Source organism: Halichoeres trimaculatus, unplaced genomic scaffold (assembly GCF_033239565.1).
Source record: "Halichoeres trimaculatus isolate MK-OKI-2021-1 unplaced genomic scaffold, fHalTri1.1 fHalTri1_scaffold_14, whole genome shotgun sequence".
NCBI classification, from domain to species: Eukaryota; Metazoa; Chordata; class Actinopteri; order Labriformes; family Labridae; genus Halichoeres; species Halichoeres trimaculatus.
The window spans coordinates 18,764,060-18,791,990 of record NW_027437192.1 but is presented as its reverse complement, the minus strand read 5'-3'; the positions used below and the strand labels follow the sequence as shown (position 1 = coordinate 18,791,990).

Here is a 27,931-nt window from a genome sequence, read left to right as displayed (position 1 = left end):
TTCAAAATATGTGACTAACTCCAACTATAAAAAGTAAATCAACCCAAAGGTTTTTTTTGTTTTGTTTTGTTTTTTTTTTCACTGTCAACACCATAGACTGTATATAGAGTGGACAGCGAGGCTCTGCCATTTATCATTGTACGGTTTTGAAGCAAAAATACCCCCGTCTCTGGCGCAGCCATTGGCAGCAATTGCATCTAGAGTCTGCGCATTAGAGACTGTGAGGGACTCTAGGAGAATCTGAGTGGAGCTGGAAGACAAAAATAATATTTTTTTTCTTCTTTTGAGAGTCTAATCAATTCATGACTCTACCTCCCAACATATTTTACCACCTCCGAAAAAAATACACTCGAACGGCAGCTGTCAATCATCTTTAAACCTTACGTAAAGCCTCATTTTTAACCTCGTATTACTAATGAAAACGAAACTTTTCAGAAAAAAAAGAAGACTTGAATACAAAACAGCCAAATGATATCTTCAAATCACCACAACAATCAGATGTGAGAAACATTTCTACGAGGTGTATCAATTTTTTAAAGTTTGACCACAGCCCATCTGGAATGGATGGAAAACCAGATTTTTTGACCTATACCGCAGCCAGCCACCAGGGGGAGCAGTTTTTGTGGAGACCGCACTTTTTTTTTTACTGTCTATGGTCAACACCAGAACCACCAAACAGTTTTCACAAAACTCCTCCTTGGAAGGCATTTTTGAAAACCTCCTTTTTTCTAGTAAACTCTGATTACATGAGGAGTGAGGGCAAAAACACAGAGAACACAGAGAAAGACTGTTATGTGAAATATCTATAAATATGATGACAGGATCTCAAAAGTATGTCAAAAAATATCAATAGAGGTGCGAAGGTTTCTTGATTTATAGTGCTGTCTACCCAGTGGTTCCCAAAGGGAGGGTCAGGACCTCCTGGGTGGTTTTGAAAAACTGTAAGTGGCGTCATGAAATATCTTCCATAATCATAAACTGTAAACAGTTACATACTTAATCTGTTATTTTTGAAACATTAACAAAAATAGAGATTTGGTGTAATATATTATAAAGTGGAGGATCTGTTTTCTGATGCTGATCAGGAAAATGAAGTATCTTGGGTGGGGTTCGTTGTTGATTATTTCTGGATTGGCCAATTAATGTATTCCCATAGCAGCCATGTCGCTGGTTGCTGACACCGCACAACTGTTTTAGGTGTGTGAGAAGTTTGGGAGCCCTTGGTCTAAACGTGGACGTTGTCATGAATTCACAGTTGAGTGATTTATGCAGAGTAAGGTGTTTCTTATAGTTTTTAGACTTTAAAATATTATGAGACTAGCCCCAAGGCCTCTGGGACAAATGTTCTCCCCAAAGATTTACACTCCGCAAGATGTAAACGCTGTTTATTAATAGTGACACCAATCCTCATTGTTAATTATTCTTATCTTCTGGTAGACAGAGATGATTATTTTATTTCGATTTAATACAAAGGTTTTTCCTCCCAGTTTAGACTTTAAGGCTTATAAAATACAAACTGTTTACTGTTATTTCCTATTAGCTTTTTTCACTTCTACTTTAGCATGAAGCAAATCTAAGCCATGTTCATACTCTGAGCTTTCTGCTAACATGACCAGAAACCTTAAAACTTGGAGGAACCACTCCACTAAAGCCACTTCATAGTCCTGCACTTACTTGGGAGGGACAGCAGTACAACAACACACACAAACATGTATACACATACACACACGCACTCACACAGAGTGAGTCCTGACAGCTGTCACTCCCATTGGCCACCAGTCGGTCTCTGCTCTCTGCTTGACATTAGCCAGGCGTTTCCTGTCAGACGACATATGCCTGTGCGTGTCACTGACAGTTTCCTCTCCAAGACCCCGCGGCCGGCACAGACTCTCAGCCCTCATGCTGGTGGCTCTGCAAACATGATCTCTGATGTCTCTCAGGCAGCAAACTGATGCTGTCACTGCACCAAGATGTAACATGAGCCGCTGACAAACACATTGTGACAAGGACATACAGGCACAGCAGTGTGCACACTGCGCAGACGAACACATACGCACAAGTACAAGTGCTCATGCCTGGTGGATGTGCCAGACAACAGTAGCTACAAGTGCAACCTTTGTTCACAGTTTTTTTTTTTTTTTACTCCTGGAGAAGGTCAGCTGCACGGATGATGACAGGCACAAGAAATGTTAGAATTCAAAGGCTACTGTTACTCTTTAACTTCTATTGTGGTTAAGTATCCTAAACACTGTATCAAGTCAGCAGATTTAAAACTGACAATGCCAAAAGCATCACTTTTATAACGTCTCAATCAAACAGCTGTCCGATGATAAGACAAACTCATATCTGAAGCTGTTTTTGTTTTGTGCAGGACTGTGGATAACAGAGAAAGCCTTTTAAAGGGGGTTAATGTGTAAAAATTTTGATGGTTTAGTGGTTTTTAAGAGGAAAAATAATTGCAGGGTAATTCAGCTTGAAGAAGTCAAACAGTCATTAAGCAAACCAACCAAAAAGGGTGGTAGTTGCCACAAAAGGGCTCCATTAAGCTCTGCCTTTTCTTGACTTTGCCTACCATCTGCTGGTAGAAAATGTGAACTGCAGCCAGTTCAATGTCAGATTTAGTGTTCAAATGTTTGACTTCATTTTAGATCAATACCTCAGCTAGGCACAAATCACAACAGAAAAAAAACACAACTTGAACTAGACACATAAATATTTGAATACAGTCACAAAAATCTATACAGTCCAATATTAAAATCTTATAGGATAAAACCTTGAGTTAAAAATAACTTGCAAATTATTGTATTTACTTTTTATAATACCAAGTAGTGGAAGGATCTCTTATAAAGCTTATTCACTTCAAGATTTAAAAAAAAATGTTTGTAAGTCCTAGTTAGAGCAAAGTACCTCTAATTTTGAGAAAAGAATTGAGGCTAAGGTAGCTTTGGTTGGTTCCATTTTAAAAGAGAAATAATTTAGTGCAGCTTTCAAGCCACAATAAGATTTCATAAACCCTCTGTGGTGGCTGTGGCTCGGTAGTAGAGTGGGTCTGGTCTCAGCTCCTGAAGTCAAACCTTGAAGTGTCCTTGGGCCTCAAATTTCCACTGTGTGATGGCGGAGATAGGATGATGTATTGCCATTAAGAGCTTTGTAGGTGTGATGGAAACTTTAAAGTTCTTTGTATTACAGTATCACAGAGGAAGAGGCTTTTAAACATCTGCTGAAATCTGACTTGTACTTTGATTTGATAAAGGAAGTGATCAGCTACATTCTGCATAAAATCCAAATATGAACTAGTGAAACTATTCACCTCCAGATGAACTGTGTGACATCTTGTTTATCCTTTCATGAGCTTCTTTGCACTGTGCAACACTCTGTTTTGCTTGCATGCTCCTTGCAAGGAAAAAAAAAAAAGACAGGGCAAAGACACTTGGATAGTTTGCTGTACTCTGCTCTTGGCCCAAAGATAAATCTTCATCACAGGTGAGAAGAAGAATTATGATTTATATTCTAGATTTTTCTTCATGAGGTCCTACACTCAAGCCGGAGACAAAGTTAGATTTTATGTTTGTGCTGGGGTGGTTTGATGTGAATCCAGGGGTTTTGCATTTTTAAGCATTATGTACAGCATGAAGATAGGAAAAAAAACACAAATGTGGATGTATTTGATTCTAAAATAATAATAAAGAGAAAATGTTCAAGTTTATTTTATATTTATCCATTTACCAAATTTTTCAAATTTTCCATTTTTTTTTTTTTGTTTAATTCTTATTAAAAATCCATGTTATTACGAGGCTGTATTTTAAACTGTTTGTAGAACATCAGCTTGTCAGTTGAACAATAACAAATAAACTCAGACTGTCACTGGTGTGGTGTGAAATTAACACTGTGAGAGCACTACTACTACTAGTACTTACAATAATAATAATAATAATAATAATAATAATAATAATAATAATAATAATAAATTTTATAACAAAGCGCCTTTCAAGACATCCAAGGACACTATACAAAATAGTTAAAAAAAACTTCTACAAAAGTCAAAAAAAAGAAAGGATATTCATGTTTAAGTTTAAAATAAATTAATTAGACATTAAATAAGGTGGTATAAACTGTATCTTCCTGAATCAACACTAGTTCTCTTTAAAAAATATCTATCTTGTCTTGTTGAAATAACTCATTTTCAACTCTCACACTCAAAATACAGCACCTTAGTTTCGATGTGTAATGCGTTATAGAGGTGTGAGTCAAACTGGAGTTGGATTCTGAGGCCATAATGAAGATAACAGCACAATTAAAATGGAAATGTACATTGACCAACTTTATTTATTTGTACAGTCAGACAAAATGTGGAACTGGTAAAAATAGAAATTCTGTTACAACATAATTATCTATGAAACAAGTTTACATTGTCACAAAATGAACCCAGTGAGAGCTCAGCTTTAAGCTTCAGGTGTGCATAAAGTTTCAGGCTTGCATAAAGATCAGTCTTTCCTCCTTGTGATGCCTCATCTGTGGACTGTTCAGAAACAACTTCACAGACAGCTGTCAATAAAACCTCCTGCAGAAGAATCACTTCTGTGTCACCCTGCACTCTGAACCCAAACTTTTTTTTTTCTTTACTTTTTCTGTTGTAACTACAAATATCAAGTACTGGAGGTGTTCAAATACCACTCTCAATACACAGAAAAAGAGCATTAAATAAACAGTCATTTACAGTATTTATAAAAACAAACAGTTTTCACACAGATCAACAGTCCAATAATAAAACATGAATTCTCTCAAGAATCCACAAGTTGATGGCTTATTATCAAATGCATAGACTACTTCTCTAAGGGAGATTAGTACGCTGGATCAGAACTAAAATATAAAGCTACAAAAAGTTCTTCAAACAGATAACACATTAAAATAAATTGAGAATGAGGTGAACTTTGTAAAATGTCAAAAAAGAGAGACAAAATATTTGAAAAAAAAAACTTGTCTGGCAGCTGTAAATCAGGGTCACATCAGTTGCTCTTGCTACAGTTTCCACTTTTAAATCACAGCATTAAATTGTAAGATAAGAGTGCATGGTTACACTTTCTACCTGATGGGAAAAAAAGGACAAACTTTAAATTAACATGACAAAAAAAGAGATCAGATTTCATCGTAAACTTGTCCATCCAATAGATTTCGTTATTCTTGACTAAAGTTTTGGCAGTCGATAACTGAGATAGCCATGGGTGTATTTTCAGTGATTTATGCCAAGGTGTGACTCTTTTTGCTTAAGTTGTTTATCTAACTTCAGACCAAAAACCACTGAAACGTCCCAAAGAAAAGCAGAACTGTGACTTACACTGTGGTGTTCCCCTTTTAAGACATCTAACATATTAAACCAATGGCAGGAATATGGAAGTGCTAATGCTGAAATATACCTGTATTTTAATTTTTTCATTCCCAGATCTGATTTTTTTTACTTCATACAAGGAATTCAGGGGTCATCTGAGTCTGTGAATATCTTGATGTTATCTTATTATCTAGATTTTTTCTGAAGTTGTCAGGTGAATGCAGCTCATGTTAAGTCTTAAGCCCTGTTTCTACCAAGTACGGTTTGGTATGGGTTGGATTGGTTAAGCCTGATCCTGTTTGTGTTTCAACAGCCAACCTTGCCCCTCTCTTAGGAAGCATATAAGCTGGATGCAGATAGCCGCATCAGTCACAGTTGGTGGAAATGGGGCTTATGAGACCAGTTTTTATAAAAAATACAACTTAAACATTTGATCAGGTTTCAGTTTTTGCAGTGTGACTTGGGCTGAAGATCTTTTACAGCACATCTTAGTGTGAGAATAAAACACATCCAGTACATGTGAGTGGGATGATGAGCTTATACAGCTGAAGCCTGGATTCTGGTCAGATTAAGCTCTAATTAAACCACCCCAGTCAGCCTTACAGGAGACATTACTTTGTTTGAGAACTCAATGAATTCAGTGAAGCTGGATCTGTTCTGAAACAGTAAGAGACGGAGGCATAGCACTGAATTTGACTCTGAAATGTGAAGTGTGGCCTCTTAGAGAAGATTAGAAAAGGACTTATGAAATGCGAGTAAACTTTTGCATATTGTAAGTTTTCAAGCATGAATACAGCACTAGCCCTAAACTCAAATCTAAAACAGGAACACTTAATAAGAGTGTGTGCTGAAAAAACCCCAACAAATTGTAACATATGCAGAAACACAAAAGAAAAACTTCCATCTACATCTTTTCTGATCATTTGAAGTGATCCTTGTGGCATCCCAGACTAAGATTTGTTCTTTTTTCATATTCTTGGCCTGCTCTAAGCTGCATGGGCACACGTATGTGACATGTATTGTCAACTTAAAAACATGTCCTCTTTTTCCATTCTAGTGAACTTTTACTTCTAACTTCCTCTTCAGCCGTGGCTCCCTCCTCAGTGTTCATTTTACAATCAACTCAAACTACTTTATTCCAGTAACATAACTCCATGTATTTTTGTTTCTACTACACCTAAACTCTGAACAAACAAAAAGCATGCATGACACTTCAAATGAAACACCTGTAATGTAAAATAAGAGTCCACCTCATTGTTTTGCATATATTGTGCATTATCCAGTGTGCCACGACCTTTTCAGGAGTTATGGCTGATTTCTTCCGAGAACAGCAGGAGTGTGCGGACTGAAAGACAGCAGGCACACCACAAATTTTCATGTTCCTTTATGAAGAGACCCTGAAGAGGAAGATGAGTGGCTGCTAACCTGCGGGAGACAAGTAAGAAAGACAGAGTAGTCACAAACTGAAAGGACGTTGTTTGTGTGTGTGCGTTTAAAAAAAAAAACATTTTAAAATACTTTGATTTCTCAGCAAGATCACAATTAATTTAATTATTTAACAATTTATTTTACTCTGTCTTTTTTTCTGGTATGTTTGGGTTGAGATTTCAGAGCTGATGGCTGGAGTACGAACGGCCCAGTGGTTGAGGTCGCACTCCATGAGGTTTGCCCTCAAGCAGGTGGCCCAGGCTGGAATCCAGCCTGTGGCCTCTTTCTCACATGTCATGCCCCACTCTCACCCTGTTTCCTGCTGTATTCACTGTCCTCTCCTCTCATATGCATTTGAATTCACCGGCCACTTTATTCGGTACACCTGTCCAACTGCTCAGTAATGCAAATTTCTAATCAGCCAATCACATGGCAGCAACTCAATGCATTTAGGCATGTAGACATGGTCAAGACGATCTGCTGCAGTTCAAACCAAGCATCAGGTTGATGGTTGTGCATGAAAATCCCAGTAGATCAGCAGTTTCTGAAATACTCAAGCCCGTCTGGCACCAACCATGCCACGTTCAAAGTCACTTAAATCACCTTTCTTTCCCCATTCTGGTGACCGTGTAGGCCATTTAGCTACTCATTATCATGTTGAAGAAACCAGTCTGAGATGATTCCAGCTTTATGACATGGAGCGTTATCCTGCTGGAAGTAGCCATCAGAAGATGGGTACACTGTGCTCATAAAGGGATGGACATGGTCAGCAGCAATACTCAGGCAGGCTGTGGCGTTTAAACCATGCTCAATTGGAACTAAGCGGCCCAAAGTGAGCCAAGAAAATACCCCCCACGGCATTACACCACCAGCAGCCTGAACCGTTGATACAAGGCAGGATGAATCTCAATCGACACCTTTCGGGGTGGAACAGGAGATTCTCATCATGGATGTGCAGCCGTCAAATCTACAGCTACTGTTTGATGCTATCATGTCAATATGGACCAAACTCTCTGAGGAATGTTTCCAGTACCTTGTTGAATCTATACCACCAAGGATTAAGGCAGTTCTGAAGGCAAAAGGGGGTCCAACATGGTACTAGCGAGGTGTACCTAATAAAGTGGCTGGTGAGTGTATAATATGGAGAGCTGATGGCTGAACTGCTTGGAAAAGGTTGAAAAAAAAAACCTCTTGATTTTTTTTTCTAGGCCTTCAGGTGAATGTGACATTCTCCATTGATCAAAAGACATTTTAACTAAAAACAAGAAATAGACACTTGCTTAGATTTCAGTTTTTGCAGTGAAGGTGGTTCATACTGCGTCAGAAACCACTGGGTGTTGAGTCACTCTCATACCTCCATGTTGGATTCATTTGGTTGTATTATCTTGTTCTTTACTGTGTAATATGACAAATGAGTCTTGGGAGTTCTTTTCAGTGCTTGACAAATTCCAGTAGACAATGTTAACATGATTATAATAAAATACTAAATCTCAAAACATCAGATTGCAAAAAAGCACTCCTTAAAGCACAACAGCACCTTAATCGGTGACGGCTTGCACATGTGAGTCCTAGATATGGTGTGACTGGGACCGAAAAAACAGTACTATTATTTAAGCCTCAATTTCATACTGTCATCCCGCAAAGTGAGCTACTTCCTTACAAAACAAAACAAAACCAACACACACAAAAAAAAAAATCAAATCCTGTGTGTTCTCACTTCAGTCACTACATACTAGCTGTAGTTTCGAAAAGTCTGACTGCTTAGGTTAAAATTTTAGAGTGAAGTTTTACAGAGAGAAAGTTAACGCATAAAAGTATATACAAGCTTTTGTATGTACACCAGAGGTTACCTCATTTAATGTGGCTATGCCTTTTACAGGTGTTTCTGGCATTTTGGGGGGATTGTTAAGGGGTTAACATTCACAAAGTGAATCTTTCTCACCTGAAATCTCTACCTTGCTGGTTAAAATATCCCTTTTGGTGAAGTCTCAAGATTTTGTGTGCACAAAGTGTTTCTATCATACTTAAATTCAGTGCTAACTGATGTGCAAACTTATTGTTCATTGAAGATGCAGTCGAATTTTATTTTGAAATTTTAACAGGGATGTTTGGTTTCACCTGCCAGGTCTTGCTAATAAAGAGTTGTAAACACAGTTGGGGAAACTGGTATCATCTAAAAAAAAGAAATGGTTTAAAGGCAAGAAGACAAAAAAGTCAAGCTAACAAAATGATAAAATGAGTTCCTTTTTTAATCCATCATGGAATATAAACTATTCAGCAACTTCTCAGTCCCTCACAGTATAATCCATATGATCTGATTTGTAACTCCTCCCCCTACAGACTAAGAGCCCATCTTTGGTGTTTAAGAAGTTGCCCACTTATTACTCCAGGGGAAATGAGGAGAAAGCAAGAGCAGTTGTAGGTAGCGTCGGGGTAAGCCTGACTGACAGGCTGATGACACACCGTATGGAGATGCTGGGTGAGTTTTACCCTGAGGGGGACAACAATGATTTTTTTTAATGTGTTTGTCTCATCATGTCAGCCTCTCTTTCCAAAAGGAGAAGGACGAGATGGCCAAGTTGTGCTAGCCGACAGTAAGGTGGTGGAAATAAACAGCCATGCACACAAAAACATAAAAATAATTCTAATAAATTAAATGCAAGAAAAACACACACAAAAAACTGAATCATGGTGTTTGTAAAAAGGAACACATACTTGTTTGGAAGCTTCAGATGTGGAATGGACTTCTTTTCCATAGCTTCCATTAAACTGCAACATTGCTGTAAAATGACATTAACAAAGAGCATTTTCAAACGTTTATCCTATTTCCTGTGGGAATTAAATCATTTAATCCATCCTCAGGTGGAAACTATATAAACTTTTTTTTTTACTTATCTGCACTCTTACATAAAACGGAACTCAACTCAAATCTCTCTCTTACCTTGAGGATCAATTCTGGAGCCCATGAACCCCCAGTGCTGGTAGAGAGCCGCCAGATCTTGAGGACTGTAGCTTTTTAGAAGACTCAAGAGATCAATGTCCACTGGCATCTCTCCTGCAGCTTCATTCTTTCCCTGAGCGAATTGGAGTGGTTCTAAATATGCCTTGTGACCCCACATGTTCATGGCAGCCCACAGATCAGGACCCCTGGGACCTGAAGAGGAGTCACATGACTGCCTGCGAGGATGGTGTCTGTCTGGGGTGTTCGAGGAAGTCCCTCCATGATTTCTGGCTAACATAAAACCCAGTCCCTCCTGTGGAAAGCTGGCCTCCACTGCAGCTCTGTGGCTTTTGTATTTGGGTTTACTTGTAGACTGAAAACTGGGAGCACTCTTGTTGTGAACAGTACTGCTCGATGATGTAAGTTGGGCACTTTTACTTCCCCCCTCCGCTACCTGGTTGTGTTCTCCAGATTTCTTTTGTGTAAGGATTCCAGTCCTCCCACTAGATTTTGTCCCATCTGAAGAGCGAGAGTCCTTCACCTTGGACTTAGGGACCCCTGCCTGAGTCTTGGGGGCTGAGTGTTTGCTGCTTGTTTGAACTGGGGCACCTGGAGGCTGTGTGCGCTGAGTTTTTGGAGTGGGTAAAGTAGGGCAGTCCTTGCCTTCAAGGAACGGTGGGGGTCCTGTACGTCTCCAGGGGGTTGTGCTTGCTTTTAAACTTTTTGGGCTGTTAGTGAGGGGTGCCCACTTGGGTGCCATAGAGCTGCTACCATCCACCCGGTGTGCAATCCGTTGATGGATCCAGAGCACCTCCAAGTAGGTGCTGGTGTGGGCGCAGTATGGGCACTGATGTCTCACCAGGCCTTCTTTCTTTGACGTTTGAGTCGTAGTGCTTTCTTTTCCTTCACTTATTTGTGATGACGACAGATTCAGGAGACTTCCAGTGTCGGTTGTAGTTTGTCCTTGACCTGTGACTTCCACTGACTTTTCTGTTTTGTGGTCCTGAATCGGTGGACATGTGTAAGGATTCCAGTATGGCTGACTGAGCATTGCGCTCCTATTTCTGAGGTAGTCCATGTATCTTGAGGCTTTGGAACCACTTTGGTTAAAGTTATTCACAATAGTGCTGTGTTTGCTGTAAGGACTTAGGAAGTCCTGGTGCTGCTGGAGAAGGTGAGACCTGAGTAATGAGGCATCGACACAGTGGAAATCACAGTGCTCACAGAAGAATGGTTTTCTATCTGTAAGGAAGAAAAGAGACAAGGTAAAGGAGAAGTCCTAAATTTAAAAGCATTTAATTCAACCAAAACTTTTAAAAAACTTAACAGAGCAGTTGCATCATTTGATTCATTCAAGAATAATATCTTGTAATAAACTCTGGATGCTCTTTTTGTTATGAAATATTCATTTCAGAATCACTGGTGAACAGCTTAAACTTCTGTAAAAACATCCTGTCCAGTTGCTGTAATAACAAAGCAAAGCCACTAGAGGTCTCCCTTTTCCACATAGCCATATAATATAGATGATAGATGTTTTTTTTGCAGGATATACTGGGATGTTTGAGTGCTGAAATCTAAACTTAAGACTTCATTCAGTTTGAAGTACCTGAAGTCAGTATATCCACAAACATCATCAAATATCTATCTTATTTCTACATAGCAGTGGATATGATGGTGCAGTGTGTATTTCTTACCCTCCTGGTCTTGTCTTCTGATGTTGTTCTGTTTAACTGTGAAGTGAACATCTTTGACTTTCTTATTTTGTAGTGCCTCATAAAACGCATGCCCCAATCCGTTCAACAAGATACGATCCTTCTGGCAAATCCTCTTCTCTCCTCCTTTTGTGTTAGCTGAGCCATCCGATGTCTGATCAAGGCCCGTATCTCCTTTTATCTTCTTAATTTTGGAGCCAGGGACGTCAATTTGCTTCCTCTTCTTCTCTTGCTTCAGGGGTATGTACTCACCCTTCTCTGTGTCATATGCCACCTCAGCATCTGCGAGCCTCTCCTCCCATCCGAGACATTTCTCTGTGACCTCCACTAGTCGTCCCTTAGTGGCTAGCTGCCATGCTTGGTAGCTACAAACTGGATCCAGCTCTGGAATTCGCCTGCCCAAACTCTTTTCCTCTGTATTTACTTTTTGTCCAACACATGTCAGGTTCAAGCTTTCTAAAAAATGCTTCTTTGTGTCAAGTATCTCAGAGGTAACATCCTCCTGAGCTGGATTTTGTGTCTGAGTGCGGCTGTGGCTCAGTTTATGAAGCTTCTCGTGAATTCTCAATGTCTTGCGGTCTGAAAAGAAGTTACCACAGCTGGCACAGAGCTCATAAAGGCACTCTTCATTTATGAGCGATGCTGGATCCTGAGAAACTCCATTTATAGTGGCAGGTTGGTCTTTGCTTTTGCCACCTTTCAGCTGAGCTTTGACCCGGTGTATGCGCATATGACTTTGGAGGAACCAAGCTTGGCGGAAACGACGACCACAAATCCTGCAGCCATGGTCCTGGGAGCTGCGGTGCCTCTTCATGTGAGACTTCAAAAGCAGTACCTGAGGAAACACTTGGCCACAAATAGTGCAGGTGCATGACTCGCCATCAGCCCCAGCACTTTCTTTATCCTTAACTTTTTTCTTTGTTTCTTTCTTCTTTACCTTCCCGTTGACTTTATGAGCTTTTGCAGATGTGTGGACAATTTCTGGAGAGTCTGGGATATCTGCATCGTTTCTCAGCTCTTGTTCCATTTCACCTTCCTTGTCACTGAGGTTCTGGTTGAACAGGCCCAGTTTGTGGCTTCGAATGTGTGCCTTCAGACTGCCCTTCTGAGCTGTCCTGTGCTCACAGTACGGACACTTGTACGGCTTCTCGCGAGTGTGCCGTCTCATGTGCTGAGACAAAGAACTGAGAAGAGGAAAGCTTCGACCACACACCCCACAGGTGTGGCCAGAGCTCACATCGTCCTCCGTTTCTGTCTTCATAGTAGCTGTAAGTTTCTGTGAGCCATCCTCCTTTTCTTCTGTCCCCATCACTTTTCCTGGAGCACGAGTATTTAAAAAACAAAGCCTCAGCAGTAAAAGAAATCTCCTTACTACGCAAAATTTATTTTCAAAAAGCTACCAAGTTCTCAGAAGGGAAACAAAAACTTGAAAAACAAAACATCTTTAGTGTCCATCCAGGACTTTGAAGAAACTGTCTTCATCCAGCCGCAGATTGTTTTGGCAAGAAGACCTGAAAAAGGAGGATATGCAAACATTAGCTTCATGATGATGGCATGGGTAAAGACGTCTCAAAGGGTCAGACAAATAAATGTTATCAATGCAAAGTTGTTGGGATCGTCCTCTTAAAAGTATTTAAATTCTATGGCTAAGACAAGTTTTAGCTTCAGTGTACTATTATGGCTATGAAATGAGATAATCAGCACAGTGCAGAAAATAAACAACATGAAAATACACAACATTAAACAAATGCTCACTGAAGTATATAACATCACTAAAACCAAGACCATGGATGAAATTGCAAAAGACTAAAAGCTTTTATTTGCAAAGAAACAATCTTTGAAGCTGCTTACCCAAACTGATAACAGCTGTAAATCTGGGGCTGGTTTGTAATTGGGTTATAATTTTGGGCTACCACTCTAATACTAAGGATTTAGTATTAGAGTGGTAGCCTATTAATACTTCAAAGTTAAATATTGAAGCAATGAAATGTCCTAAAATTTATGAAAAAAGTAGAGGTGTCCCAGTCCGATATTGATATGGGATATCGGTCCGATACCAGCAAAAAAAACAAGTATTGGTATCTTATCAGAATGCATCTAAAATCTCCGATATAAGCAGTTTTTGTTACCCATTGGTTAATAATAAATGGGTGAGTTTTTCCTCATACCTACTGTTGCTGACTACTGTTCTTTGTTTGAATAATATCACTTAATCAAGCCTTTTCTAACATGACAGACATACTACAAAATAAGTAATAAAAGTATGCATGGCCAATACCCAATGCTGCAGTATTGGTATCGTATCGGAAGTGAAAATGTAATATCGGGACATCCCTAACAAAAAAGGTGATCAAAGGGGTCTTTGGTTAAACTACAACCTCTAATTTGCACAGACTTCAGGTATAAAAAAAAAATCATAGAGTCTCCAGCTAAGCAGACAAAACAATAGTTGATGGGATGTGTGTTTGTCTCACTCACTTTAAAACAACAAACCATGCATTTCACAGGAAAAAAAAAGTCCTCTGAGACGATTTGCTTCACACAGATTTCAGAGTAACCTTTGTCCCCTGGTGGATGAGCGACGCCTGTCTGTGCATATTAGAGCGTGGCCCAGTGTCTCAACATGCGTGTGCGTGTCTGCCCTTTGGTTCCCTATGCCTAAATTGAGTGTGTGAGGTGGAGCATGAAGAGATGTATTCATTCCTGGCCGACCAGGATGAACCCTGAGGGGCGGCCCACTCTAATTCACGATCAATAATCCATTATCAACAAACTTCATTTTTAGAAGCTAACATACAGGCGTACAGGCAGATCCCTGAATCAGTTCTGAGATAAGACTGAGGGTTGAGGTTAAAAATGACGGGTAAAAAAAAAACACCATCTCTTTATATTTGCGTTTGAATATTTGTATAACTTAGAGAGATAACTGTGATATAAAAGACTGTCTGTCTGTAGCATCTGATTCAAAACAGAAAAATCTGGAGGAAAGAAAACAAGTATTTGTACTCAACATGAATAAAAACAGTATGGCGCAGACACACTGTGATGAGGAGAATTATATTCCCCAGGCTAACATGGCTATGTGTTAGACTGTTAACAGTGAAAGAAAGTAGTCTGTGTTGAATAGCCAGCCAGGCAGTCAAAAGAAAAACCTGCTATTGTGTCGACCGCACCAGAACTGTCACATCGCCTCATGTCTGGCCCTCCACCCCTCATTGGGGGGTCAAGGGAGGTATTGTTAAAGCAAAGAGGCCTCGGCCTACACATCACTGTCTTCTAATACATGTCTGGGCAGAGGAGCAGGACAAAAGACCTCTCCAGTTTGTCCTCTCAGTGAGGAAAAACATACACACATTAAGGCCAGAAAAAGCGTTGACTGTAGCATCGTTTTCAGGGGATGAGGTTGTACGTCTAATTATCTGTTTCTACAACCACACATAGCATGTGTCTGTGTGCATGTATGCCTGCCTGCCTGCGTGTCTTCCTGCCTGCATGTGCTCATGTGTGCTGATCCGCTCACGCTGCAGTGGGTGTTGAATCTGGAATATGGGAGGAGTCTAGGAGTTTTTTTTTCTGGACATAGCAGGTGTTTGAAAGGCAGACGCCATCAGATTAGTGCATGGGCAATGTGGCACACTATCTCCAAGAGAGGGGGAGGATGTGCAGGAGAAACTCGAGGGTGGCAATTAAGGGGTTAAGGTTAAGGTGAATGTAATACGTTTACACAATGGGGATAAAGTCAGAGAGCTCAGGGCAACAGATTGGAATAAACAGGCCATCAGTGTGGAGTTAGGGGCTTCTATAGTGTGAGCTTATGTCCTTTGTTAAAACAACCTACATGCTTGATGTGGTCTATTTTTTGTCATATGTAATATACTGCTTTTATGCAGATAATACTAAGTTTTTGGTACTAAAAGGTTCTTAACAATACAGTCCAAAATGGATTAATGTACAAGACAGTCTATATCAGAAAGTTAAGAATTAATTTGTGAATTATTTCTGGACACCGGTACCTTTGAAGGTATTGCAGGATTCATTTGTTTATGTTTCTATTAATTCATCTTTAACTTTTGCTTATCTTGTTCAATAATTTAAAAACGTGTGTCTTTTCAAAATAAAAGCTGTTTTCAGCATACCCTGACACCATGATACCTTAGTTGTTTACAAATCTTTTGAAAAGTTGTTTGTGAATCATATCAGGTAATGACTTAAGTCTTGTCAAATCTCTACAAGATGTTTATATGTTGTAATCTTAACAACAAAAATTGACCTTGTAGTTGTTTGAATCATCCTGTTTCCCCTGCTTTTTATTCTTCCCTATATTATCCGCCTCCTCAGCTTTCATCATCACATTATTAAAAGCCCTTTGGAGGATCTGTAAAGTAATGCAGATAGCCAAACATGTTGCTTCAGGGCTTAACTCGTTCCTTTTAGAATCCCTCCTCTCTTTTGCTCCCTCTTTTCTTTAGCAGATGAATAGGCATGTCCAGTCAGCTGTCCTCGCATTGATTCATCCTGACGTCCCAACCAGCTCAGCACAAACTCCCTATGGTCAGGGCACTGATGCTGAGTGCTGTGATGTGTGTGTGTGCATGTGTACTTGCATGAAAATAACCCACTGTCAGTGTGTCGTGTGTGTGTGTGTGTGTGTGTGTGTGTGTGTGTGTGCTCTCCTGCGTGCTGGGTTGCTGCACTGAAACGGTGGTTGTTCATTCCTGCCAGAATCTGGAAATAGAATTTTCCCTGGATTCACTTTGCAGGATACTCTAGCATCCATCAAACGAAAACACCTCAAACACCTTTTCCTAAAAACATTAAAAATCCACTGTTGGTCTGTCTCTGCAAAAATCTGCATCTGTTAAAGCAGTGCATGTATGTTTGTGCAGGCATATGTGCTTTTGAGTGTATGTGTGTTGAGCTGAAGTCATCCAAATATTCTCAACAACCAGTAACAAGCCTGTGCCAACATACCCCTGACTGGAGATAGCATGTGACTGTCCTTATGCTAGTGTTCAGAGCCACAGTCACTCTCTAAGCCTCAGCTCCCATCTACTGTTATGTGTCCAATAATCCTGTCTGTTTCCAATCACTGCAAATACATAGCACAAAAATCAAATCACTGGGTTAGGATTTTCTTTCTGCATTGTGTCAGTGTTGAGATATTAAAATTGCTTAAAAACATCTAGTTTTAGTGGTATATGTTCTCCATATACCAGTAGTTTACATGTTTCAGGATATGTAAGAAGCATTATTTCAGAGCAACATGTTGATGGCTTCAATTCACAGCAGGTTCTGAGAAAGCGTATTCCTGTTCACAGTATGCATTCCCTTTTCTGCTTCCTGAATCTGTCTGTGAGTTTTCCACCCCATACTCACTTCAAGCTGTTACAGTTTCATGAAAATCTTTGTTTTACAATAATAATGATACTAACCAGAGTTTGGAGCCTCACATTTCAAATTTGATAGATTACGTCAACTGTTACTGCACATTCAAAACAAAAACAGATTCCCTCCACTAAATAAAGCTGGATCTCCTGTATGAACTATAGCTACAGAGCAGTCCTTCTGCACCGGGAAGAACGGGTTCCTTGTCTCTTAACTTGGGGCAAGTGGGCAGAAAATGAATTCTCTGCTGACTCACTGCTGATGCATGTGAAGATGACTCTTTCCAGATGTAAGGAGCTGACACGCACTCCCAGGTACTTGCATGACAGGACATGTCAAATAATTATCAAACATGAGTTAGCATGCTCAACATTCATGTCTAAAGCTGTAAGCTAATAGCACATCCATGAAATCTTAAGTGGTTTGTTTAATGGTAGAGTTATTTTTTAAATATTATAATTACACATTTCCTCCCATAATTTGCCAAACTCTGTGGTCAAATTATTAGCTATGAGAAAAAATGCAATTTAATGTGTTTTTTTCTTTTTAAGTATTGCTCACTAGGAATTGATTTTTCAAGCTGAAGTACTAGTCCATAGGCCCTAGCATCTATTCAGCAACTGGTCGACTATCAGCACCAAGGAAAAGGTGCTGCTGGTAGCGGGCAACGTTAACCTCTGTCTGAACCTTCACACCAGTGTTTCTGTGACGCAGCACTGTAAATGAATCTCACAGCACTACACCTGTATTTCAAATGACTATCACTAATGTTTTCTTCTTCTTTTGCTATATGATGCTGTCACTACTGTTCTTCTCCTGTTGGTTAACAGCTCTAAGATGCAACAGTGCCACTTGAGGCTGGTTCCTGAAGTACTGAAAATCATATACCAAGCCCCCCCCCCCCCAAAAAAAAAACAAAACAAAACAACATAAATAAATAAACATGTGATATACAAAAAATGTTTATTGCCTGAGAAGCTATTTTTTAACAGCACACACTGTACAAGTGTTATTTTTTTTCTAACTCTGCAGTTTAGAAGATATCCAGATGACTGACAAATTTACCCAATCAAAGACAGGACTCAGCTGATTAACAGGTGGACAACCTATATTTGTTAGAGTGGAGCCTCCAAGCCCACCCCATTGCCAGTATGGCCGCTGCCGATGATTTGCTTCAATTTAAAAAACAGACGGGTGACGTCGCGTAGACTACATCAATTTATTTGCAGTCTATGGAAAAGGTTATAATAGTTTTGGATTTGTCATTATAGTTTAGTTTAAGTTAGTTTTGACATTTTTTTTCCATTACAGTTTAGTTTTAGTTGGTTTTAGAGTGGGCATTCTAGTTTTTATTTAGTTTTGATTTTTGCAACAAGGCTTAGTTTTAGTTTAGTTTCAGTTTAGTTTTAGTTTTTTCATACCTTATTAACCAGGTGCAGGATTTAAAAAGGTCAGAGTAAATATTTTGTCATACTGTTTATTTTCAAGTCCAACATAGTGCTCACTGCTGAGTCATTGCTGATACTGAACTGTTGGCTGCTGCCTTAAACACAAGAAAATAATAAAATATAAACATGAATTATAAAAAAATAATGTTAACATAAAGTAAATAAAAAATAATATAAACATAAATTATAAAAAACAATATAATATGAGCTTTGATAATTAGAAACTTGGACTCTGTAACAATAAAGTCAGACTCACATGCAATTAAACTATTACAGATGCTCTGATTCATTGCTCCACTACGTTTTGTTGCAGCACAGTGCACAGCCAGTCAGCGCAGTAAACAAGCAAATCCCAGGACGTCACTATGATGGTGCCGTACGGCACTGATAACTGCTGAAAACTGTTGTAAAATTGGTTGGGAAAATGTATCAGATTAATTAAAATCCTAAAGGCTATTAATATTGTCAAAAACGATAACAAAGGACATTTTGCCTATAATTTTGGTGAGATTCAGTTATTTTTGAGAACAGAAGATACAGTTTTAGTTTACTTATTGTTTTTGTTTTCTTTTCTAGTTTTCATTAGTTTGAGGTAACTGCACTGTATTTTAAATTTTAGTTTTTGTTTTAAGTTCCGTTTTAGTTATCTATTATAACCTTGTGTATGGATAATATTCATGATAATGCAATGGTTTTGAGTAAAGCAACACATTTTAATGATGATGAAAATTATGACCAATTACTTATGACTCACTGCTTTTTCTTGCATCTTTTCAGGTAAAGAGCTTTGGATGCTAAGGGTTCTGGTTTAGTGGTATTACACTATATAACCCAATGACAGGGGATCAGTTAGATCCATTGTGTTTTAATACATGTTCTGCAACCCTGTGATTTGACTGATGCTAATCTCACCACAGTCATGTAAAGATGAACATCCTGGGTCCAAGTTCTAAATAGACCAACACTGTTCCTAGAGTAACTTAATATCATGAAAGACAGGGAAGAAGCCACAGCCCTGTGGGCGAACAGCCTAATGTACCTAAGAGATTAGACAGCTATGAGCTCAACAGTCACAAGCACAGACAAACTTACGCCTGATTGTGCCCATCCCCCTCCTTTTCCTACTCTCCACTTGGTTACACAACATATACAGGGATTACTCTTCGTAGCATGAGATGAGCTGCTTGATGAGTGGCCTTTTATCATGGATGCCCCTTAGTATTGTGAGCCAAACACAGGGAAGAGGTAGTGACAGAGAGGAAATATTCTTGGCTTGGATTTTACCTTTTGTTAGAGTAACATGTCTCCTGTGAAACCAAATGCAGACATCTGGACATTACTAACAACAAAGCTAGAGATGTGAGATTTCTAGAGACATATCCAAATGACTCTGCAATCATGGATGCTAATTTTACTTACATGGTAGGTTTGTCGGTCTACTTTGGGCCTACTCTTTTTTAAGTCTGGATTGGCCAGTATGGGAGACACTGGAGTATAATCTGCTAGCATTAACTTGCTCTCTAAAAAAAGCACTCTCAACAGGGATTAGATTATCATGGCAAGGTCAGCTCAGACTCGCTCTGCCTGCCTTCTTTTATGTCTCTCCATCACTCTGCTTTCTGTCTTTCACTCGGTCAGTTGTCCTGTTGTCTTCCTAACTACCTTTATGATGTGAAAGATGTAACAGTTATTTGTTTTGAGTCCACCTTGACAAGAATCGCACTGTGAGTGTTTGAGAAAAATCGCACTGGTCAATGCAGATTCAATTAACTCGCTGACAGTTTGGAAATGTATTAAGTTAGACTATACATGATAAAGAAACAGTTTTCGATTAAAGATTAAAAACCTTTTTGCTCCTGGGGGGGCTTAAGTAAATTTGGCTTCTAAATTAGCATCTTTTGGGTCAAGGAAAGAGAGCTGCAGTTCATGAGGAATTCATACGAGATGATACGACATGATATGACAGAAATATTAGTCAGTATGGTCTTCAAATTGACATACTGAAGTATTTACTGAAAAGGTTACAGTTTGGTGAAGGTCAGTTTAATTTATGTAAAGATCTAATTTTGTCGAAAATACAATCTAAAGTAATAAAAGTTAAATTTCATAATTAATGAGAAGTGAGAAAGCCAACATTCTTTTTACACCTTCATTCCTCCTAACAACTTTAAACTGATATGTATCACAATGTAATCTTATTTACAATCCATCTCATTTCTCATAAAGTAATAAATATATCTTGTAATAATTAAATAGCACATGGTTTATTAAAATAAATAAACAAATTAAGTCAACTAATAGCATATTTTTAGCTTTACTTTTCAATTATAGCCCTACTGATCTTTTGTTAATATTTGGACCAGGATCAAAATAATTCAATGTGTATCATGTGCATTGTTTTTGATGAATAATTTGATTCATAATATTTAACCAATGATGGCACAAGGATCCAGTGATTGATGCAATGCCTATTGTTAAAATTCTAAATAAGAAATAATCATTTATATAGGTACAACTGGTTCACACGAGACTGTAGTTGCTCTTTTGAGATAAGTTGATATTTTTAATGCAAGATATATTGAGTCTCTCAAATGATGAAGGCACTGTTTATTTGTGGTTCAGAATGAGGTGTGCACGTCCCTCCTCCCTGCCATGATTAAGGTAAGGATTGAAGGGTAAGGTGATACCTGCCTAGCGATTTTACCCTGGAGCAAAAGAATGACAGCTGGCAGCAGGGTCTGGATTAGGTTTCCCATAGGGGTATTGCATCTTTAACACCACAGATCTTTTGGAGTAGAATGGGCCGATAGTAACCTGACTCCCTCAGACCCATCCAATCTCATCTCCCCCTGTCTCAACGGGGCCGAGCAGAAGGGATCTGTGAATGCCTTACTCATCCCTCCCATCTTCCATCTGGACATTTTCCCTGTGATTAGACACCAGTTCCACTGGAGACATTTGGGATATTAATATTATACTAATAGATTGAAGCTAGTCCTACAGCAAAGATTAGTTTTTCTTCCCCTGTTTCACAACTTAACATACAAATGTGAAGCTTAAAGTATTTAAGCTTAAACCAAAAGAAAGAATTAATTTCCTTATTCTTTGTTGATCTTAACACGAGAAAAAGAAATTTTGATGACGAGCAGTCCAAAATGTATGCAATACAGCAATGACCTGCTGTGGTAATGCAGAAATCTTGACTTTTATTTACTGATCATTTAACTTTTTAAGCTCTACTTGGATTATTTTCCTTCCATGGTATTACACAGCAACTATGCAAATCCTGTTAAGAGCTTTCTTGTGTCTGTTTACATTCATTTCTATACAGTAGTTTGAGATTCTCTTTATAAGATCAAATATCCAGTTAGATTAAATGACACCCTGACAGAACATTACAGAATGAGAGACTGTTGTTAACATCGCACAGAACCCAGTGAGTAGTCCATGTGAGGAAAAAAAATCCTGCGGGAGGAACTCAGGAGGATAGTAAACAAGTCACTGCTTTCTAAAAGCACATCCTCTTATGTTTTAAAAGTTGTGACCATGTGCAGTTACTTTTTAGGGTCATTCTTGCTGCTGTGCACAGAAAACTAGTTAAGGGCCTATCTCCATCAAAACTTTTATATTTGCACACACAATTTTCTAATTTTAATTTATTTGTTTTTATTTATCTCTATTTTTATTTCTATTTTTATTTATTTTCTAATTTTAGACAAATTTATTTTCAAGACAAAACCGATGTAGACTAGCATTTCTAAGCCCATAACAGTGCTTAGGGTTATCTTTTTTTTTCCTTCACTGCTCTGGCAGCAGACAAAGAAATTTCAATTACAGGAACCGTACTTTTCTCTTCAATGTCACCTGTCAATAAATCCAAAGTTCATGGAGGGGGTAAACTTCCAGTGAAACTCACTTCCTGAAAACCATCATTCATTTTGACCACACTCTAAAGGGTTAACACGATTTAGATTAAAAGGGCAATGGCATGTAGAGATGGTGTCACATCTGTGATATCAGATGAGTGTTTTCATGTCAAGGTCACATAATGCAATTTGCATTGGCTAATGTGTGTTAGCTAAAGAGGCAAAGGTATCTCAAGCTAGGAAAAAACTTCTATACCCAAGTAATGGTGAACACTAGGGAAAAGTTCTCAGGAAGTGAGGTTGTGGGCACTGCCAGCCCTAAGAGAAGCTAATGGTGGACACAGGCCTTAGTCTCTTAACCTGCTTGATGTCATTTTGAAACTCCATATAGATTGTCCATTTTACCAGATTTAAGCTAAAATAAAAGTAAAGTAAAGGAATAGGTCACTGAAAAGTGTCATACTCGGGAGTTTCAGGAGAAGAGTCCTCTTTTTGCAACTTGCTGTGGCTTTGGAATTTCAGTAGTTTTGACATTTAAACGTCTTAACCCACCCTTTTGGATTTGATACACTGACAAAGCCTCTGCACAATGCATCCACAGAAACAATACCATAATCACCTGAACCTGTTTTGATACACCCATCTTTTCAATTTTTTTCTCCTTGTAAAAGCTCAAAAAGTTTAAAGAATAAAAAGCATTAATTGCACCAGCTTTTCCATTCAGTTCCATTTAACTTATTTTCACTGGATGCTTCAAACAAAGCCAAACTGCTATAGTGGTGATCTTCTTTTCAGAATCAGAACCCTTACTTTCATCTCAGCTTTATCATGTTTTCGTAGACCCAGATTGAAGAACACAAAATTTTCCAGCCCATTGTCACAGGAAGGGATCTGTCCCCCTCTAAGTGGAGATGGCCTTACCCCTCACATCTTCCTGTCTGCTCTCTTTGCTCCCCTCCCCCCGTCCAGCAACAAGCCCCTGTCCAGACCCCAGTCTCCTGACCTAATCTGGATGATTAAACCATTTTTCTTTAGCTCAAATTTTGTCCCCCCGCTACTCTTGTCTGGTAGTGGCCGCACACCCTCCCATATTGATCGTCATACTGAGGAGATTACCCTAATAGCTGGGATTACCTCCCCACATGTTGGTTGGCCACATACACTGGGGGGAGGGGGGGAGCATGGTGCATGTTGTGCATGATGTGCAAGTGTATGGATGCAGGGTGGGAGGACTGGTGGAGGAAGAATGAGATAATCTGTGTTTGTTTATTGTGTATGTGCTAACATGGTATAGCTATAGCTTTTATGTTGGATTTTTTAAAGTATTGTAATTAAGACTTTTTAAAGACTATAGAACAGTCCTTAAATACTAGCCCTCGTCAAAGGTCGTGGGACAACATGACCTTTGTATGCCCATATGCCTAAAAGCAGAGCAGATGAGCGACTCCATGAAGACCTACTTGACACAAATGTTCTCTTATGCTCATTAACTCTCTACAGCTGAGAGTTTAAAGACTAAAGGCATCACCTCACAAAGCTGTTTACATAACAAACAGTTAAACTATTGACGGGCAGACACATTTGCCAACATTTTGTGATTGAGTTTTTGCTTAGGTCAACAATCAAACAACTATATTGAATATAATTTAGTTGTGCAAATTCAGTATCTGGAGAATTTCAGTGTTGATCAGAAAAATCAGCCTGTATGAAGATGTCAGCTCAAGATAATGGTCAAACAACACTTGAAGAAAGTCACTATTTTGGGATTTGGGGATTTCGAAGCCTGTCTTACTTAATAGTAAATCAACATTAACAAAAACAATGTTTATTACATCACTTTGCTAATAACGGCATTACAGCCTTAAGCCCTGACAACAATAACTGTCCACACTGTCCCATCCACATGTTTCACACCAGCACCGTGGGGCACCTCTGATTTAATGGCTGCTGGCTGTGAGGTGTTTCTTGTACACGGTGTCTAACAAGTGCAGGGGTTAAAGTAGCTCAAATCAAGATGTTATACCCGTAGAGAGGCAGAAAGAGCGAGAGAAATAGAGACTGGAGGCCATTCAGACAGTGCAGAGAAAAGGAATTCCGTTAATCCGCCGCTGATCCGGTACAATGGCAGCCTTGTTGTCTGTCCCGTTTGCACTCACTTACCACAAGTTTGCGTGCGTTTAAACTGTGCACTGACAGCCGGTGTACAGCTGTGCCAGACCCGCATCCAAATTATACCCACTGTCCAAAATAATGATTATGATTATGATAACGTGGGACGCTCGTGCCAGGAGACTTGTCAGTTGCTCGTAGCAGTCGCTCTCCCACACACGACTTAGCAGAGTGCTTTACTTCATCTGACATCCATTACCCTCTAACTAACTACTGTTCGGTATTTTAATCAACTTTCGCCCACACACACTCATGAAAAGAGCCCCATACTTGTACAAACTGACTCAGCATCCCACTTCCTCTATCTTTTGTTAGTTAACCGTCATTTTGGCTGCACTCTTACCTCACAGGGGTGAACGTTAGGCGGCAGGTCGCTCCTGGAGGAATACCATCATCAACGAAAGCACGAAAGAAAAACTGTAGAGCTTCATTGAAAAGAAACACACTTGTCGTCTAATACTTCCGCTGCGTGTTAATCTCTTTCTTCTCGGTTAAACTTCAGTGTCTCTCAATCACAGCGGTGCACCTGAACCGCAGTCTCGTCCTGCTCCTCCTCCTCCGCAGCGCAGCAGCAGCAGCAGCCGTGGTTGTTGGGGACATGAGTGACGCGAGAGATAACGTTATTAACGTTAATAACAAGGGCGAGTGATCTCTGCGACGCTGCCCCATTCATCGCTACCGAGCAGGCAAGAAGTGGCCAGTGGTGGGCGCGCGCGCGGTACATTTATCTTAGACCAACAGCACTTGGTTTGGGATTATGTGTTAGTGTACATAGAAAGGTGGACGTTATCTAATAACAGCTACTGGCTGGTGGTCATTATTAGCATATAACGACTTTGAGCCTTTTACATATCAAGATGATAAATCACGTTTTTAAAGTTAAGATTGTGTGTAAAGGTAAATTTTTTTACTAGTTGTGGCTGTCTGAATATAATATAATATAATATAATATAATATAATATAATATAATATAATATAATATAATATAATATAATATAATATTAGATAAAATTAGTCAAATTTTGTTGTTTTACTGTTGTTGTGGATTATAAAAATCCACACTAGTCATTTGCTGTGACTTCAAGCAGTCATGCAGCATAGATTATTGTCAAATTTAAAACACTTGTGACAAAAGTGTAATAGCTCCTATAGAATGCCTTTGGTTTTATTTGATTACCATTATTTCCAGTATTTCAATGAGCAGTTTTACTTTCAATAATTGACAGCACATGTACCTGTAACACAAAATTCTTTCATTGAAACATGATTTTGGTTTAACATGTTGTTAACTTGTTAATGGAAGATCTTTGAATCAGTTTATACTTGTATATTTGGAAAATAGTTGGAGGTCTGAGATTATTACAGCTGGGTGTGAAATAAACAAGAAATAGCACATCACACAGTGCACAGATTGTTTTACACTGACTGATATGATGGCTTTCATTATTGAGGCTGTAGTCTGTGGTAGGCTGTTCCCACTGAAACATAGTAGATATAGGTCACATCTGAGCAAAAAATCTGATTCAGGTCACTTCTAACCGCAGTATGAACATAGCTCAAGAGTCGTTCCTGGGCCAAGCCCAACAATAGTATCTCTTATCACAAAGGAAAGATGTATACCTACAAATAAACGTCTGCCCCCTAAACCCTGGAGGATGATTTCAAAGGAGGGAAGGGCCTGATAATCTAAGGCTCTATACACGACATAAAAATTTTAGAGACTTTTGGTATGATGATCAGGCCTGCATACTGTGAGCCTATTGTCCAATCAGCGCAACTTTTTACTCAATTCTCTTGGGAGTTAGAGTGGAGAAACTTATACAGGAGACATGTGCTCTTTCTTACGCCACAGTTCCCGTCAGGGCTTGAGCTGCAACATTTTGGACTCGGTGAAGATTGTTCAGATACTTGGATAGCCAGTGAAAGAGAACTGCGGTAATATCCTACAGATTACAAATAAAAGGTCTATGTTTTTCGGAATTGTTCCGAGATGTGGTACAGAATGTGGGAGTTTTAGGACAAATCCTGATCAACAGAACTCCTAATTGAACTTTGGCTCCAAGAACAAAAACTTCAGTTTTGTCTGTGATGAGCTCTCTCTTTCTTTTCTTTTTTTTTTCTTTCTTTCTTCTTCTCCTTTTTTTTCTCTACTCTCACTCTTACTCTCTACTACTACTCAGTAAGTACTCAGTGACTAACCTTGCTCACAGGACTTAACATATAAAAGAAAGCACTTAGATTGATCTGAGAAATATGTTTGAAGTTGTTTTGTTTAGCACCTTACATAAGTTATTGGTGGATGAGTGGCACACAACCATTGTCTGGATGCGTAACCTCTAATACAATAGGTATGAGTTATAGTAAAGAAATGTAAGGTTGGTTTTCTTTTCCCAAAATATTCAGTTTGGCCAGAAGTTTGGTCCAATTTCTTATTAATTAATGTTAAATGAAAACAAAAACACATAAGGAAGTGCCTAATAAATTCCTAAGTTACAAACAACTGTGTATTAAGTCTGATGCGTCCCTCTATTAGATGACTTTTCTCATCATAACCAACAACAGGCCCATGATGTTGTCAGGTCAGGTTTCTGTCACCAGAGGGCTCTCTTTAACAAAAGAGCATGGAGAGAATGACAAAGGGAGCTTTCCTGGCCTTGTCCTCGTTTTAATACAGTTTAGTGTTGCACAACAGGTGGCGACAAAGCCATGTTGTCACTCTTCCCCACACAAGCTACTTGATTTATCCTGGAAATTGCTGAGAAATGTGTGTGTGTGTGTGTGTGTGTGTGTGTGTGTGTGTGTGTGTGTGTGTGTGTGTGTGTGTGTGTGTGTGTGTGTGTGTGTGTCTGTGTGTGTGTGTGTGTGTGTAAGACACGGATTGGTCTAACTAACCATTTTTATCTTTTTTTGTTTTGAATTTTTTTTTAATATATGATCACAGAACGCAAGTTTATCTTTGAGAGATTTTCTTTTCTAATGACATAAGGCATAGTGATATCGAGATTTTGTGTTTTAATGACTGAGCTCAACAACACTACATTGCAGCTCTACCAATAAGAGTTCTTCAATCAGCTTGATACAGTCATTCTTCATCAAATATTTCAAACCAAAGTGTTTTTTATTTATTTATTTTTTCTTTCTTTTTGATGTCTTTCCTTTTTATTAAACATAAATGAATAACACAAACAACAAAATTTAAAATGTATAGTATAAAATAAGATCAAAAGGCGTAATGGAAGATGGTTTTTAACGTTTCTGCAAGAATACGATCAAATCCAAAAACCTTAAATTTGGGGGGGGGACAACAAAAAACAACAACAACAACAAAAAATAAGATAGTGTTCAAGTAAACAGACAATATTCAGCTGAAGAGTATGTCACTGTTAAATCAAAGTAAAAAAAAATAGAAGCTTTCTGTGAAAGAAGTATAAAGTTCTCATTGTCTATAAGAGAGAATAAAAAAGGATTTAACTAAAAAATAACCTGAAACCTAAAAGCTTAAATTAAACACATGAAGTAAGCATGCTTGTTTTAGGAATATCCATACTACCGGAATTTATATTTCAAGTAGCCAAAACACATATCTTGATGTGGTATAATTTATGTGCCCTAAATTGTTAATCTGTTGGCACAGAGGAGAGTTAACTCTATATAAG

The 27,931-nt window shown here is 38.8% G+C and overlaps 1 protein-coding gene across 1 annotated transcript; it reads right to left on the bottom strand.

The window, feature by feature from the left end:
• Positions 1-6,355: 6,355 nt before the first annotated feature.
• Positions 6,356-24,944, bottom strand: LOC141802587 (zinc finger protein 516-like). Its single transcript, XM_074686131.1, has 5 exons — positions 24,619-24,944; positions 11,390-12,918; positions 9,696-10,937; positions 9,470-9,534; positions 6,356-6,751 (listed from the first exon to the last, which is right to left on the bottom strand). The coding sequence occupies exons 2-5, from the start codon at positions 12,714-12,716 to the stop codon at positions 6,701-6,703; spliced, it is 2,685 nt and encodes an 894-aa protein (XP_074542232.1). The 5' UTR covers positions 12,717-12,918; positions 24,619-24,944; the 3' UTR covers positions 6,356-6,700.
• Positions 24,945-27,931: the final 2,987 nt, after the last annotated feature.